Source organism: Rhinopithecus bieti, unplaced genomic scaffold, assembly GCF_001698545.2.
Source record: "Rhinopithecus bieti isolate Rb0 unplaced genomic scaffold, ASM169854v2 scaffold_74595, whole genome shotgun sequence".
NCBI classification, from domain to species: domain Eukaryota; kingdom Metazoa; phylum Chordata; class Mammalia; order Primates; family Cercopithecidae; genus Rhinopithecus; species Rhinopithecus bieti.
The window spans coordinates 48,727-64,692 of record NW_016827607.1 but is presented as its reverse complement, the minus strand read 5'-3'; the positions used below and the strand labels follow the sequence as shown (position 1 = coordinate 64,692).

The 15,966-nt window shown below is 52.5% G+C and overlaps 1 protein-coding gene across 2 annotated transcripts in view; it reads right to left on the bottom strand.

Moving 5' to 3' along the window:
* TMEM120B (transmembrane protein 120B) overlaps positions 1 to 15,966 on the bottom strand; it is a 67,219-nt gene that overhangs the window by 17,625 nt on the left and 33,628 nt on the right. For both annotated transcript variants that reach the window (XM_017863983.1, XM_017863984.1), the window contains exons 2-5: positions 15,686 to 15,804; positions 11,927 to 12,043; positions 8,980 to 9,039; positions 7,714 to 7,809 (exon numbers count right to left, since the gene is read on the bottom strand). In XM_017863983.1, coding sequence (XP_017719472.1) covers positions 7,714 to 7,809; positions 8,980 to 9,039; positions 11,927 to 12,043; positions 15,686 to 15,804 — 392 coding nt within the window. The remainder of the gene's footprint in view (positions 1 to 7,713; positions 7,810 to 8,979; positions 9,040 to 11,926; positions 12,044 to 15,685; positions 15,805 to 15,966) is intronic.

Genomic DNA, 15,966 nt, shown 5'->3' with positions numbered 1-15,966 from the left:
TAGTTTCACTCTGTTGCCAGGCTGGAGTACTGGAGTACAGTGGCGCGATCTTAGCTCACTGCAACCTCCGCCTCCTGGGTTCAAGTGATTCTCCTGCCTCAGCCTCCTGAGTAGCTGGGACTATGGGTGCACGCCACGATGCCCAGCTAATTTTTGTATTTTTAGTAGAGACGAGGTTTCACCATGTTTGTCAGGATGGTCTCGATCTCTTGACCTCGTGATCCACCTGCCTCTGCTTCCCAAAGTACTGGGATTACAGGCGTGAGTTACTGCACCTGGCCTGAGTTTTGAATTTTTAGTAGAGATGGGGTTTCACCATGTTGGCCAGGCTGGTATCGAACTCCTGACCACAAGTGATTCACCCAACTCAGCCTCCCGAAGTGCTGGGATTACAGGCGTGAGCCACCGTGCCCAGTGGCTTTTCATTCCTGCTTTAAAGCATTTTGTTTGTTTGAGATGGAGTTTTCCTCTGTCGCCCAGGGAGGAGTGCAATGGCGCAGTCTTGGCTCACTGAACCTCCACCTCCCGGGTTCAAGCGATTTTCTTGCCTCAGCCTCCAGAGTAGCTGGGATTACGGGCGCCTGCCACCACGCCCAGATAATCTTTGTATTTTTAGGAGAGACAGGGTTTCACCACGTTGGCCAGGCTGGTCTCAAACTCCTGACCTCAGGTGATCCACTTGCCTCAGCCTCCCAAAGTGCTGGGATTACAGCGTGAGCCACCGCGCCCGGCCAAGCTTTTTAATAGACTTTCATTCCTGCTGTAAAACTTGTTTCTTCTTCTGCCTTATGCCCCTCAGTCAAATTCTTTCTTCTGAGGAGGCAAGAATGGAGATCGCTGCAGACCCGTTCGGATTGGCTGCAGGGAACGTGAATACCACCACCGCTAACACTAACGGGAGGACTTTAAGAACAGGAGACTTGGCTGGGTGCAGTGGCTCACACCTGTAATCCCAGCACTTTGGGAGGCCGAGGTGGGTGAACGAGACTCCATCTCAAAACAAAAAACAAACAAAAAAAACCAGGAGACTAGATGTTCCATTTTAGGTTGTCTGCAGTGTTAAGCTATAAACTCCCTCTGTCCCCTTAAACCATCTGTAAACTTTGTTACATACACAAAAAAACCCCAGTGTGCCATATTGTCTGTAACACTAACTGAAGAACACCTTTTCCTCCTCCATGGTAACCACAGCACGGGGCTGGACCGTCCACCTCCATAGTGACCAAAGCATAGGGCTGGGCCATCCTCCTCCATGGTGACCACAGAGTGGGACTGGGCCGATCCAGCCTTGAAGGCGACAGACCCAGGCTGTGGAGCCTGCTGTACCTGGTCAGCATGAAGGGCCGGCAAACCGCTGTGTGGGGATTATCAGAGCCCCACCAGCCTCAGCCCTGCAATCTGTGAAGTGGGGAGGCCCACCCACCATGAGAGCATCCCCGGGGAAAAGAACTCTGGGAGACAGCCAATGACAGACGCCCCTCTGAGGGCTTCCCCACCACTGCCAGTCTCTTTAATGAGGCGCTGACAAAGGTTTGTTTTTGGCAATTTTTTTTGTTTTTAGAGACAGAGTCTCACTCTGTCACCCAGGCTGGAGTGCAGTGACGTGATCATGGCCTTTTGTAGCCCTTAACCTACTGGGCTTAAGCGATCCTCTTGCCTCAGCCAGGGTCCCAAGTAAGTGGGAATGCAGGTGCACAGTGCCGTATCAGGCTAATTTTAAAAACTTTTTTTGGGCTGGGTGCAGTGGCTCATGCCTATCATTCTAGCACTCTGGGAGGCTGAGGCAGGTGGATCACTTGAGGTCAGGAGTTCAAGACCAGCCCGGCCACCATGGTGAAACCCCGTCTCTATTAAAAATACAAAAAATTATGTGGGTGTGATGGTGCGCTCCTGTGATCTCAGCTACTCGGGAGGCTGAGGCAGGAGAATCGCTTGAACCCAGGAGACATAAGTTGTAGTGAGCTGAGATCACCCCACTGCACTCCAGCCTGGTAACAGAGTGAGACTCTATCCCAAAAATATAAATAAATAATAAATAAGTGGCCGGGCACGGTGGCTCACGCCTGTAATCCCAAGCACTTTGGGAGGCCGAGGCGGGCGGATCACAAGGTCAGGAGATCGAGACCATCCTGGCTAACATGATGAAACCCCGTCTCTACTAAAAACACAAAACATTAGCCGGGCATGGTGGCGGGCCCCTGTAGTCCCAGCTACTCGGGAGGCTGAGGCAGGAGAATGGCATGAACCCAGGAGGTGGAGCTTGCAGTAAGCCGAGATCGCACCACTGCACTCCAGCCTGGGCAACAGAGCGAGACTCCGTCTCAAAAATAAATAAATAAATAAAAATAAATAAGTGACCCCGCCCCGGGGAGGCCCAGCTCCCTCCCTTGCCACACTCATTTCCTGTTCAAGTCATATTGGCCTCTGATGTCCTCAGAGCTGTGCTTCTGAGACTGTGGACGCTCTGTGGTGCTTCCAAAGTCATGACGGGCACCATGCACTGCCCTGTTACTCTCAGGCACCGTCCTCCGCTATTGTCCTCAGCAGCCCTGCGCAGGAGGTGCATGTCTTCTCCCTGCTCTCCAGGTGGGGGGTGTCAGCTCAGGAGAACTGACTCACCCACAGTCCCACAGCCGGGAAGAGGCAGAGCCGGATTTGAACCGAGGCCCTGAGATTCCAGGGCCTGTTCCTAACTCTCTTGAGACGAACTTTGTGAGCGATGGCTCAGCAAGGTGTGGGCAGAGTGTCTGTTGTCTGCGACCACAAAGTAGGGTCACAAAGCTTCAAAGCAGTTGCATCCTCCTTTCATTTTGCCCCCAGGGTCCTTATAGTTAGTGAAAAGCATCTCCCAGCTTAGGGAGAGAAATACAGGAGATGGGGGGCTTCCCTCCCTCCCTTTTATGCAGACAGACTGCACCCAACAGCCATTTCTGTTCCCATACTGGATAAGTCTGTGTGACACTGGGAGGTACATGGTACCTTCCCTGTTGGGGTCAAGGACAAAGACTTTAGGAGTTTGAGACTAGCTTGGACTGGTCGTAGCAAGACTCCACCTCCACCTTTGAGACACAGTTTTTGCTCTGATGTTCAAGTGATTCTCCTGCCTTGGCCTCCCAAGTAGCTGGGATTACAGACGCATGCCATCACGCCCAACTAATTTTTGTATTTTTTGTAGAGACGGGATTTTGCCATATTGCCCAGGCTGGTCTTGAACTCCTGGGCTCAAGCGATCCTCCAACCTCAGCCTTCCAAAGGGCTGGGATTACAGGCATGAACCACCACACCCAGCCCATCTCAAGAGTCTTAATCACATCTGCAGAGTCCCTTCTATAAGGTAACTTATTCACAGGCTCTGGAGACCAGGACATGAACATCTTTGGGGACCATTATTCAGCACTAGGCAGGGACTAATTATTGGGAACTTACAACCTTGCAGGCATTTTGCATAGACGATCACTCTAGATCCTTGGACACTACAGAACTGGTTCTTAAAGCAGGTGCACTTACCACATCCCTGTCGGCACGACTTCCAACTGCCAGAACCCGCCACTCTGGGCGTTCCTGGGGGCTTTATCAAGCTACCAGCATCTATTCTGCTGGTGCTAGGTGCAGATGAGAAGGGTGGAGCAATTAACACCCTCTGGGGACAGTCCTCAACTGCCCCAACTGATAGCAATTGGTGGATAAATACCCCAGCTCCCTCACCCTCAGGTGGGATAACTCTGAGGCATGTTCTACGCTGTCCCCTCATTCCCTAGCAGTATTGAGCCCCAGCTGCCCGCAGGATAATGCTTTCTCGTCTCACTTCCTATTCCCATACCAGTGTCTCCCGAGATCACCTCCTGAATAAACGACTGGCACTAAAATGCTTGTCTTGGGGTCTCTTCTGGGCCAACCCACACTAAGACAGTACTACTTCCCATTTTACAGATCATGCAGATGGCAAGCACTGGAGTGAGGTCCAAACCCAAGCCCACTCAAGCCAAACTTAACTCTGACTACCTCTTTCCTAGCCTGGTTCAAACCCGATAGAGCACAGTCCTAACCAGGCACAGCCTCTTGGCCTGAAGGCAGTAGAAGGAGGCTTCCAACTCTCCTGCCGCCTCACCAAAGCCTCCAAACGCCTAAGTAGTACTGGTGGAAGATGTCCTGGAGCCTGCGGAAAAGTTGAGGAGGCAGACACAGAGAGGCCCAGGACTCCACTTCAGGTCACACAGCTCATGAGTGGCAGAACTGGACCCAGAACCCTGCAGGTTGCTGGCCAGGCCCAGCTGTGGGCTTAGTGGTACCAAGAAGGGCCTCTGGGTGGGGAGCCTAGCCAGGAAACCATTCCAAGGGGGGCAAGAGGAAGAAAAGAGAATCCTGCTCCATGGAGGCACTGGCTATGAAGCTGTGAGCCTTTTCACGTGTACCCAGTCTTAGCACAAAACAGTGACGCTAACCAGTGCTAATAAACAGGCACCAGTCAAACCAGTCTCCAGACACAGCTTCTGCCCTCCAAGCTGCCCTGCCTAGTAGCTCCTGTCACCCTCACTGTATCTGTCAAGAAACTAAGGCTGGGAGAGGTTAGTCACTTGCCTAAGGTTAAACAGCAGGGCACGCTTCCCAGGGGCACCAGCACAGAGATGAACGGCCCGTCCAATCCCCCTCCTCTGCCCCATTTTAGCCTATGGAAGGTATACTGGGTTGAATAGCATCCTTCCAAAATTCATGTCCACTGGGACCTCAGAATGTGACCTTATTTGGAAACAGGGTCTTTGTAGATGCAATTAGTTAAAATGAGGTCATACTGTGTTAGGGTGGGCTCTAAATCCAGCGTCTAGCTTCCTTATACTAGGGAAGGAGGCCGTGTGGCGTGGTGACAGAGACAGAGACAAGTGAAACACAGCTTTAGGCTGAGCAATATCAGGGCTTGCTGGCAATTCCCAGAAGCTGGAGAGGTGAGGAAGAGTCCTCCCTCCGTGAAGCCTGTGGAGCAGCACGGCCCTGCCACGCCCTGCTTTCAGACCGCCGGCCTCCAGAACTGTGGAGCAGCACGGCCCTGCCACGCCCTCCTTTCCCTCCTCCATGGTAACCACAGCACGGGGCTGGACCATCCACCTCCACAGTGACCAAAGCACAGGGCTGGGCCGTCTTCCTCCATGGTGACCACGGAGTGGGGCTGGGCCGATCCAGCCTTGAAGGCGACAGACCCGGCCTCCAGAACTGAAGGAAATGTATCTGCTGTTTTAAGCCCCCAGTCTACGGTACTTAGTTACGGTGGCCCTGGGAGATGAACACAAAAGCAGGTGGGAGAAAAGGAGACTCCCAGGCCCTCGGGGAACCCTGGGCCTCTGGATAGCACAGGTTTGCCTTCGGAAGGCCCTGGAGGTCCCTGTGCAAGGGACTCTGGCTGCACACTGACAACGTTTACCCTCTTTGAGGGGGGTACGTGAGGGGTGTTACAGATGTGCGCAGCCTTTGCCCTCGTGGAAACAGGCCAGGCTCTGGGCAGCAGGCGAGCATGGGCCCAGGGCCTAAAAGAGCCTTTGTTTGGGCATTCAAGTGGCCAGACCAGCAGCCAGACGCCCAGTCAAGCGCCTGCCAGGCAATAAACGCTTGGCACGTGGGCCAAATGCCCAAGCCGTACTTGGCCGCTTCCCCTGGGTTTTGTTGCAGAGAAAGGAAAACCCCTCAAGCAGGGCAGCAGCAGCCCACAGCCTCACGGCATGGCTGTGCCCCACTCGGATGGCACCAGCAGCTGTGGAGCCCCCCAGCAGCGCCTCTACATGCCAGCCAGGGTGGAGCTTCCATGCACAGTGCCAGCTCCCTGAATTGTCACAGCCTTGTAAGGCAGAGACTCCGTCCCCCTTGTTTTACAGATGGAGAGACTGAGGCTCCCAGAGGGAACCTGCCCATAGTAACAGCCAGTTGGTCTCAAAACCATCTTTTTCTTTTCTTTTCTTTTATGAGATGGAGTCTCGCTCTGTCGCCCAGGCTGGAGTACACTGGCGCAATCTCGGCTCACTGAAAGGTCCGCCTCCCAGGTTCACGGCATCCTCCTGCCTCAGCCTCCCAAGTAGCTGGGACTACAGGCGCCTGCCACTACGCCCAGCTAATTTTTTTTTATTTTTAGTAGAGATGGGGTTTCACCGTGTTAGCCAGGATGGTCTTGATCTCCTGACCTTGTGATCCGCCCGCCTCAGCCTCCCAAAGTGTTGGGATTACAGGCGTGAGCCACCTCACCCCACCTTCTTTCCTTTTCTTCTTCTTCTTTTTTTTTTTAATAATTGGGATATAATTCACATACCATAAAATTTGTTCTTTTAAAGTATATAATGTAGTGATTTTTAGTATATTCAGAGTTGGACAACGATTACCTAATTTTTTTTTTTTTTTTTTTTTTTTTTGGAGATAAGGTCTCGCTCTGTCATCCAGACTGGAGTGCAGTGGCACAATCTTGGCTCACTGCAACCTCTGCCTCCCAGGTTCAAGTGATTCTCCTGCCTCAACCTCTTAGCTGGGATTACACGCACCCACCACCACACCTGGCTGATTTTTGTATTTTTAGTACAGACAGGTTTGACCATGTTGCTCAGGCTGGGAGAACATTCTTATTACTCTAAAAAGAAACCTTGTACCCAGTAGCAGTCATGCCTTCATTCCTGCCTCCCGCAGCCCCTGGCCACCACTCACCTACTCCCTGTCTCTATTTGCCTGTTTTGGGCAGTTCTCAGCAATGGAATCCTACTGTGTATCTTTTTGTGACTGGTTCTTTTACTCACCATTGTGTTTCCAAGGTTCATCCATGCTGCACCCTGGTCAGTGACACGGCTTCATTTCTCTCTCTCTTTTGTTCAGACCAAGTCTCCCTCTGTCCCCAAGGCTAAAGTGCAGTGGTGTGATCACGGCTCACTGCAGCCTCAAACTCCTAGGCTTAAGCAATCCTCCCACCTTAGCCTCCCAAAGTGCTGGGATTATAGGTGTGAGCCACTGCACCCAGCTAAATAATTTCATTTTTTATCTTTGTAGAGACGGGGGTCTTGCTGTGTTGCCCAGGCTAGGCTCAAACTCCTGACCTCGAGTAGTCCTCCTGCCCAAAGTACTGGGATTACAGGTGTGAGCCACCACGCCCAACTTTTCATTTCCCTTTATAGCTGAACGATATGCCACTGTACGGACAGACCACAATGAATTCCTTTTTTTTTTGTGGCGGGCAGGGGACAGAGTCTCGCTCTGTCACCCAGGCTGGAGTGCAGCGATCTCAACTCACTGCAACCTCTGCCTCCTGGGTTCAAGCAATTCTCCTTGTCTCACCCTCCCAAGTAGCTAGGACTAAAGGCATACTCCACCATGCCCAGCTAATTTTTATATTTTTAGTAGAGATGGTGTTTCACCATGTTGGTCAGGCTAGTCTTGAACTCCTGACCTCAAACGATCTGCCTGCCTTGGCCTCCCACAGTACTGGGATTACAGGCGTGAGTCATCGCACCTGGTAATGAACTCTGTCTTAACTAGTACAAGGCCTTTCCAGCAGCCGTTTAACAGATACTTGTTGGATGGAGGTGGGACAGACAGGACTGACATTTCGCATGAGAAATGGCCCCTCTCTCCCCTACACCTCATCACGCCAAACAACACAGAAGCAGGAGAGGCCCTGGGTCCCCTGGATCCTTCTCTCTTGGCCCCCACCTGATGTCTGCATGCCCAGGCGCACATGGCCATACCCACTACCTGTAGTGAAGGACAAATCGACACGCCACGGCACCCAGGAGCAGGATGATGGTCAGGTAGAGCTTGAACTTCTCATACTCGTCCTTGTAGGCAAACCTGCCACGACAGACACGCCCAGGGGAGTGCCCCTTACCGTGACTATTCCAGCACCTGGGCATGGCCCTCAGCCCCATCAGACCCTTGTCCTGCAGCCACTGCCATGGCCCATAAGGACCTTTCCATCCCACTAAAGGAGAGACCTGGCCTTGACAGATTGGTGGTGACCAACGAGGGGAAGAGGGCTAAGTACGCAGAAGGCCCATGTCCCTGGACTCTGGTCTGGGGCTCTGGGCCCACGGTGGAGACAGGCAGGAGGCAGAGACAGGGCCTTTTCCCTCAACCAACTGCTGCTGCTGAAAGGCCAGGGTTTGCGGCTGTCTGGAAATGGGGTAGACTCAGGGTAGACAGGACTGCCCATCTCCCAGAAGTGTGTGCGTGACAGGGCATGGAACAGAGCAGGGCTATTTCTTGCGGGAAATGGGAAGCCCCGTCCACCCAACATACTGACTCTGAAAAAGGAAGGAAGGAAGGAACGCCTCTCCCAGGTACGAGAGGAGGAGAGCGTCAGAAACTCCAAAAGCGGCCGGGCGCGGTGGCTCAAGCCTGTAATCCCAGCACTTTGGGAGGCCGAGACGGGCGGATCACGAGGTCAGGAGATCGAGACCATCCTGGCTAATATGGTGAAACCCTGTCTCTACTAAAATACAAAAAAATTAGCCGGGCGAGGTGGCGGGCGCCTGTAGTCCCAGCTACTCGGGAGGCTGAGGCAGGAGAATGGCGTAAACCCGGGAGGCGGAGCTTGCAGTGAGCTGAGATCCGGCCACTGCACTCCAGCCTGGGTGACAGAGCGAGACTCCGTCTCAATAAAAAAAAAAAAAAAAAACTCCAAAAGCCAGAGCCTCACCTGTGAACAGGTTTTTATTTATGCAAAAATTCTAGCTTGGATGCATCTTCCCTGAGCTGAAGGAGCAGAACGCCAGAGGTCTCTGAGCCAAGCGGGAAGTGTGGAGTGGGGTGTGGGTTGGGGTGCAAGACAAGGTGTGGGGTGAGAGTGGGGTGTGAATATGGGGTGTGGGGTATGGTGTGAGTGTGGGGTATGGGTGTGTGGTGTGGGAGTGGGGTGTGGGTGTGTGGTGTGTGGTATGGGGTGTGGGTGTGGGGTGTGGGATTCGGGGTGTGGGTGGGATGTGAGGTATGGGATCTGGGTTGTGGGTGGGGGACACTTACTTGGCCTGGTTGCTGAGGAGGGTCACATTCACATTGCCGAGGACCAGGTTCAAGTAGAGCCTGGAAGGAAACACCTGTGAGGGGCATGATCCTTAGCAGGTGGGTGCGAATTAACAACATTCAAACTCAACACACCTAACGAGCACATCCCAAGTAGTGATGTTAGAAGATAGGGGGCCTGGCCGGGCGCGGTGGCTCAAGCCTGTAATCCCAGCACTTTGGGAGGCCAAGACGGGCGGATCACGAGGTCAGGAGATCGAGACCATCCTGGCTAACACGGTGAAACCCCGTCTCTACTAAAAAATACAAAAAAATTAGCCGGGCGAGGTGGCGGGCGCCTGTAGTCCCAGCTACTTGGGAGGCTAAGGCAGGAGAATGGCGTGAACCCGGGAGGCGGAGCTTGCAGTGAGCTGAGATCTGGCCACAGCACTCCAGCCTGGGTGGCAGAGCGAGACTCCGTCTCAAAAAAAAAAAAAAAAAATAGGGGGCCTAAGCTCTGCGGGCAAATGGACCCCCACATCGAGTGAGAATAATGATTGACCAAAGGACATTACACCTGTGATAGGAGAGTGTGAGGAGTCGATTTCCCCTCCATGCTGCCTTAAAGACCATATTTCTCAGCCTGCCTTGCAGCCAGATGTGAGCAGGTGACTAAGCATAGCCAATGAGGTGGAGGCATAGGTACAACCTCTAGGTCAATTTTTAAAGAATTTTCTGGACCGGGCTCAGTGGCTCACGCCTGTAATCCCAGCACTTTGGGAGGCTGAGGCAGGTGGATCACAAGGTCAGGAGTTCAAGACCATCCTGCCGAACATGGTGAAACCCCGTCTCTACTAAAATACAAAAAAATTAGCCGGGCGTGGTGGCAGACGCCTTGTAGTCCCAGCTACTCAGGAGGCTGAGGCAGGAGAATGGAGTGAACCCAGGAGGCGGACCTTGCAGTGAGCCGAGATCGTGCCACTGCACTCCAGCCTGGGCGACAGAGTGAGACTCCGNAGCCAGATGTGAGCAGGTGACTAAGCATAGCCAATGAGGTGGAGGCATAGGTACAACCTCTAGGTCAATTTTTAAAGAATTTTCTGGACCGGGCTCAGTGGCTCACGCCTGTAATCCCAGCACTTTGGGAGGCTGAGGCAGGTGGATCACAAGGTCAGGAGTTCAAGACCATCCTGCCGAACATGGTGAAACCCCGTCTCTACTAAAAATACAAAAAAATTAGCCGGGCGTGGTGGCAGACGCCTTGTAGTCCCAGCTACTCAGGAGGCTGAGGCAGGAGAATGGAGTGAACCCAGGAGGCGGACCTTGCAGTGAGCCGAGATCGTGCCACTGCACTCCAGCCTGGGCGACAGAGTGAGACTCCGTCTCAAAAAAAAAAAAAAAAAAAGGATTTTCTTTATTTTTCATTATTATTATCATCATTGTTATTATTTTTAGAGACAGGGTCTCACTCTGTTGCCCAGGCTAGAGTGCAATGGCATGATCATAGCTCACTGCAGTGTTGTTTTTTTGACAGAGTCTCGCTCTGTCCCCCAGACTGGACTGCAGTGGCATGATCAGGACTCGCTGTAACCTCCACCTCCCGGGTTCAGGAGATTCTCCTGCCTCAGCCTCCCAAGTAGCTGGGATTACAGGCACCTGCCACCACGCCCAGCTAATTTTCGTATTTTCAGTAGGTTTAGGGGTTTCACCATGTTGGCCAGGCTGGTCTCGAACTCCTAACCTTAACCTGCCTCGGTCTCCCAAGGTGCTGGGATTATAGGTGTGAGCCACTGTGCTCAGCCTCACTGTAGTCTTGAACCCCTAGGCTCAAGTAGTCCTCCTACCTCAGTCGCCAAAGTAGCTGGGATTACGGGTACACACCACCATGCCAATTTTGTTAAAGTTTTTTAGAGATGAGGTCTCATGATGTTGTCCAGGCTGGTCTTGAATTCCTGGGCTCAAGTGATCCTCCCACCTCGGCCTCCCGAAGTGCTGGGATGACAGGCACAAGCCACCACACCCAGCCTTGAGCTGGGTTTTCTATCATTTGCAATCCAACGATTCCCAACTGAGGTAAGAGGCCTAGGCACAGAGGGGCAGGAGGCAGACGCGCACGACACTGTAAGAGGGTCACGAATGCTAGGCTGCTGTTCATTCTGCAGAAAATGATCATCACTTAACTCAGGGAGTCTTGACCCAAACATAGTAAAAAAGGAGAAGCTCAGAGGAATGGGTTAAAACGTAACAGGGCTAACCAGCTCCCTCCCACCTGCTACAGGCCTGAAAGGAGCCCCGCCTCCTAGCGCGGGCTCTGACTCAGCGCTAGGCTGATCCGGAAAACAGGGTCAGGGTGAACTGACTGGGCTCAGCAGCTTATGCCGGGTCACGATGATACCAGGCTGTAAGCAGCTCTCTCCAGAACAAGGTGGCAATGACATCACTTGAGGGAGGGAACGGGGACTTCTCTGAAGGGGGAAAATAGAAAGAACATGGGCTTTGGAGTCAGAATGTCTGCTGTTCACATCCTGGTGTGGCCAAACATTCGCTGATGTCTCTGAATCTTGTAAAAATGGGGATCTCTTGGTCTGACGCACAGGTTGTTGAGGATAAAACAAGTGACATCACAGGAGTTCCTGGCACAGCTCTGAGCGTACAGGAGGCACTCAATGCATGTTTGTTCTCCTGGGAGAGAACACCTCCCTCTTAACCCCAGGTGGCACCAGGCATGCAGTAGGTGCTGGTTCCTTGCAACGGCCCTCCCAGGAATACTGCTGTCACACGGTGTGGCTAAGGTCCTCTCCTGGGCTCATGGAGGAATGCGTAAGGAAGCCTTCTTACGTCTCCTGCCCTTTCTTCCCTCTTTCCCCTTCAATCTGAGCACCAGCAGGAAGGTGAGAGTTATATGGACCAGCTGTGTTAGGCCTGGGCATGGGCCTATGCTAGGGGTGGGGAGGTTGCCAACTCCTACCCGTTCTTCTTGGGCAGGTAGGCCTCCATGTCGAAGAAGACGTCCTGCCGCTCCTTGATATTTGCCGCCATCTGCTGAACAAGCTCCGCCTCCTCCTGACTGGTATGGCGTTTGCACCTGTGGACAGAGATGCAAGCACAGGGGAAGGGGCGTCACTCAGAGGGAGGAGGGCTATGGACTCCCCCAGTCCCAGCCTCCCACCTTCTACCCCAGCCTCCCACCTTCTGCCCCGTGCCTCCACCTTCTACCCCAGTGCCTCTTGCAACCACAGTTCCCTATCTCAACTCTCTGGGTTGGGGGAGTGATGCTGCCTCCCAGGTAGTCTTGTGACTTTCGGTAAGTCCTTAAACCTCTCTGCCTTATTTTCCATACCTGAAAAACCGGGATAACCTCAAGCCTACCTCATAGACAATAGCCTGGTGAGGATTAAATGAGTAAGTACAGTATAGAGCATCCAGAATAATACTTGATAGTATGAGCTCAAGGGATAATTACTGACAATACTATTTTTCTTCTCATTTTCTTTTTTTTTTTTTAATGAGACAGAGTCTTGCTCTGTTGCCCAGGCGGGAGTGCAGTGGCACCATCTTGGCTCACTGCAAGCTCTGCCTCCTGCGTTCATGCCATTCTCCTGCCTCAGCCTCCCGAGTAGCTGGGATTACAGGCTCCTGCCACCACACCCAGCTGATTTTTTTGTATTTTTAGTAGAGATGGGGTTTCACTGTGTTAGCCAGGATGGTCTTGATCTCCTGACCTCATGATCTGCCTGCCTCGGCCTCCCAAAGTGCCGGGATTATAGGCGTGAGCCACCACGCCCGGCCTTCCTCTCATTTTTCTAAAGAAATAGCTAGCAGGCATGATGTTATAGTCCCAGCACATACGCCTATGATCTCAGCACTTTGGAAGGCCAGGGCGGGAAGATCACTTGAGGCCAGGAGTTTGAGGCCAGCCTGACCACCATAGCAAGACCCAGCCTCTACAAAAAATTAATCAAAGAAAACAACCAAGGCCAGGTGTGGTGGCTCACGCCTGTAATCCCAGCACTTTGGGAGGCTGAGGCAGGCCGATCACCTGAGGTCAGGAGTTCGAGACCAGCATGACCAACATGAAGAAACCCCGTCTCTACTAAAAATACAAAATTAGCTGGGCATGGTGGCGCATGCCTGTAATCCCACCTACTTGGGAGGCTGAGGCAGGAGAATCACTTGAACCTGGGAGGCAGAAGTTGCAGTAAGCCAAGATTGCACCATTGCACTCCAGCCTGAGCAACAACAGTGAAACTCTATCTCAAAAAAAAAAAGGGGGGGGGGTGGTTAAGAAAACAACTAGGGGCTGGATGTGGTAGCTCATGCCTGTAATCCCAGCACTCTGGGAAACCGAAGTGGGCGGATTACCTGAAGTCAGGAGTTCGAGATCAGCCTGGCCAGCATGGCAAAACCCTGTCTCTACTGAAAATATAAAAATTAGCTGGGCGTGGTGGTGGGCCCCTGTAATCCCAGCTACTTGGGAGGCTGAGGCAGGAAAATCGCTTGAACCCAGGAGGTGGAGGTTGCAGTGAGCCGAGATCGTGCCACTGCACTCCAGCCTGGGCGACACAGCGAGACTCTGGCTCAAAAACAACAACAACAGTAACAAAAGACAACAACCAAGCATGGTGGTGCACGCCTGTAGTCCTAGTATTCATGAGGCTAAGGTGGGAGGATTGCTTGAGCCCAGGAGATCAAGGCTGTGGTGAGCCATGATTGCGCCACTGCACTCCAGCCTGGGTGACAGAGCAAGACCCTATCTCAAAAAAAATTAGACCAGGCACAGTGGCTCACGCCTGTAATCCCAGCACTTTGGGAGGCCAAGGCAGGAGGATCGCTTGAGGTCAGGAGTTTGAGACCAGCCTGGCCAACTTGGTGAAACTCTGTCTCTAATAAAAGTACAAAAATTAGCTGGGCGTGGTGGTGGGCACCCGTAATTCCAGATACTCGGGAGGCTAAGACAGGAAGGAGAATTGCTTGAACCCAGGAGGCAGAGGTTGCAGTGAGCTGAGATTGTGCCGCTGCACTCCAGCCTGGGTGACAGAGCGAGACTCCATCTCTGAATGAATGAATGAATGAATGAATGAATGAATGAATGAATACAATTTTTAAAAATAGAAATAAAGGAATAACCTACAGATTACCAAAAGGACAGAGAGAAAGCCCCTGAAAGCATAAGCAGTCGACCAGTCAAGGTGTTATTCTTTGGTAACATGGAACTCTCAAAACTAGAAAACAAGTCAGCAGAGACATCTCAGAATGGCAGGGGTCCTTAGTCTAAGACCCTAACTCACAGGTCAACCTTCTAACCCAGCACTTCTCAACTGGGAACAGCCGGCAATGCCTGGAGACATCTTGGTGGTCACACCTGGGACGGAAGTGCTACTGGCATCGGTGGGCAGAGGCCAGGGATGCTACTCCCTATCCCACAGTGCACTGCACAGCCCTCACAGACCCATGAATAGTGCTGGGGTTAGCCATGTGCCCAACTGTGAAGCAATCACTGAGAATCTGAAAAACTCTAGACTGAAAAAACTCTAGACTCTGAGTCCTGCCATTACCAAGACGTGTTTTTCCAAAGCCACGACTGGTGACATGTTTGCATGGGGCCATCCACACACTCTACCCCTTAGTTGCAGGCCTCCATTTTCAAAATGGCCAGCCACACTGAGAGCTATAATCAGGACCTTCCTCCAAAATTGTCCACAAGGAAAGAGTTGACCAGGAGTCCCAGATTCTAAAATAGAGGCCTAGCTAAGTGACCTGGGACAAGTCACTCGGAGCCTCAGTTTCCCTGCCTGACAAGGGGGTCACTGCATCCACTGGGCCCCTTCACATACCAGGCAGGAAGGACTTCCCAGACCTGGAGAAGTGAGGAAATGAACACGATCCAGGCCTGGGCAACCGAACTAAGCTATGAGCTCAACCACATCTCCACCAGGGATGGTAACCTAGTGGCCACTACACCAGAGACCCCAGCGGGGAGGACACTCCACACCCACGAAAGGACACTGCCTGTTTAACTTGTCCAGCAGGGCACCTTCCTATAACAGCACCCACCTTTCCCCTGGGAACTACTCATCTTCTTCTCCCACCACACACATGGCTGTCCCTCCACTTCCCAGGGCCACAGACTGAGCACACGGCATGGGACTGTCCAAGCAGCTTCTCAGTGATTGGTTCACAAATGGGCATTCAACCAATCCCAGCCAATGAGGACTGAACCCAGAATGTTGGCTGAAGTACTGGGAAAAATAAACTCTTGGCCAGGCACAGTGGCGCACGCCTGTAATCACAGCTACTTGGGAGGCTGTGGCAGGAGAATCACTTGAACCCAGGAGACAGAGGTTGCAGTGAGCCAAAATCACGCCATTGCTTTCCAGCCTGGGTGACAGAATGAAAGATTCCATTTCGAGAAAAAAAGAAAAAAAAGAGAAACTCTCCTTCAGCCAGGGTGGCACAGCCAGCAGGAAGCAAGGTTGGAGAATATAAGCCTGGCACTGTTGGTGGAGGGGACAGTCACCCTGAGAGTGACACCAATCCAGAGGAAGGCAGAATTTGGAAAAAAACAGATGCCCCAAAACACCCTTTGATCCCTGGATCCAGTGATGCCAGAAGCAACTCCCAGTCCTGTCTTTTTCCACTGAGATTGCCATTCTCTGCTTCAGCCTGTTTTGAGTTGGGCTTCTGTCCCTCAGAACCAGAGCAGCCCACGGGCTGCAGCCGCACCTACCTCTGGAGTGTGAGCTTCAAGTCCTTGAGGTGCTTCTTCTGCTTACTGATGGAACTGCTACACAGCGTCTGCAGCGCAGCCAGCTCCTCCAGCTTCTGCTTGTAGATCCTGTGCGTCTCCTGAAGGACAGGGGACCCCGGGGAAAGGTGTGCGGGAGAATGTGAACAGGTCATTTTCTTTTCTTTTCTTTTCTTTTTTTTTTTGAGACGGAGTCTCGCTCTGTCGCCCAGGCTGGAGTGCAGTGGCCGGATCTCAGCTCACTGCAAGCTCCGCCTCCCAGG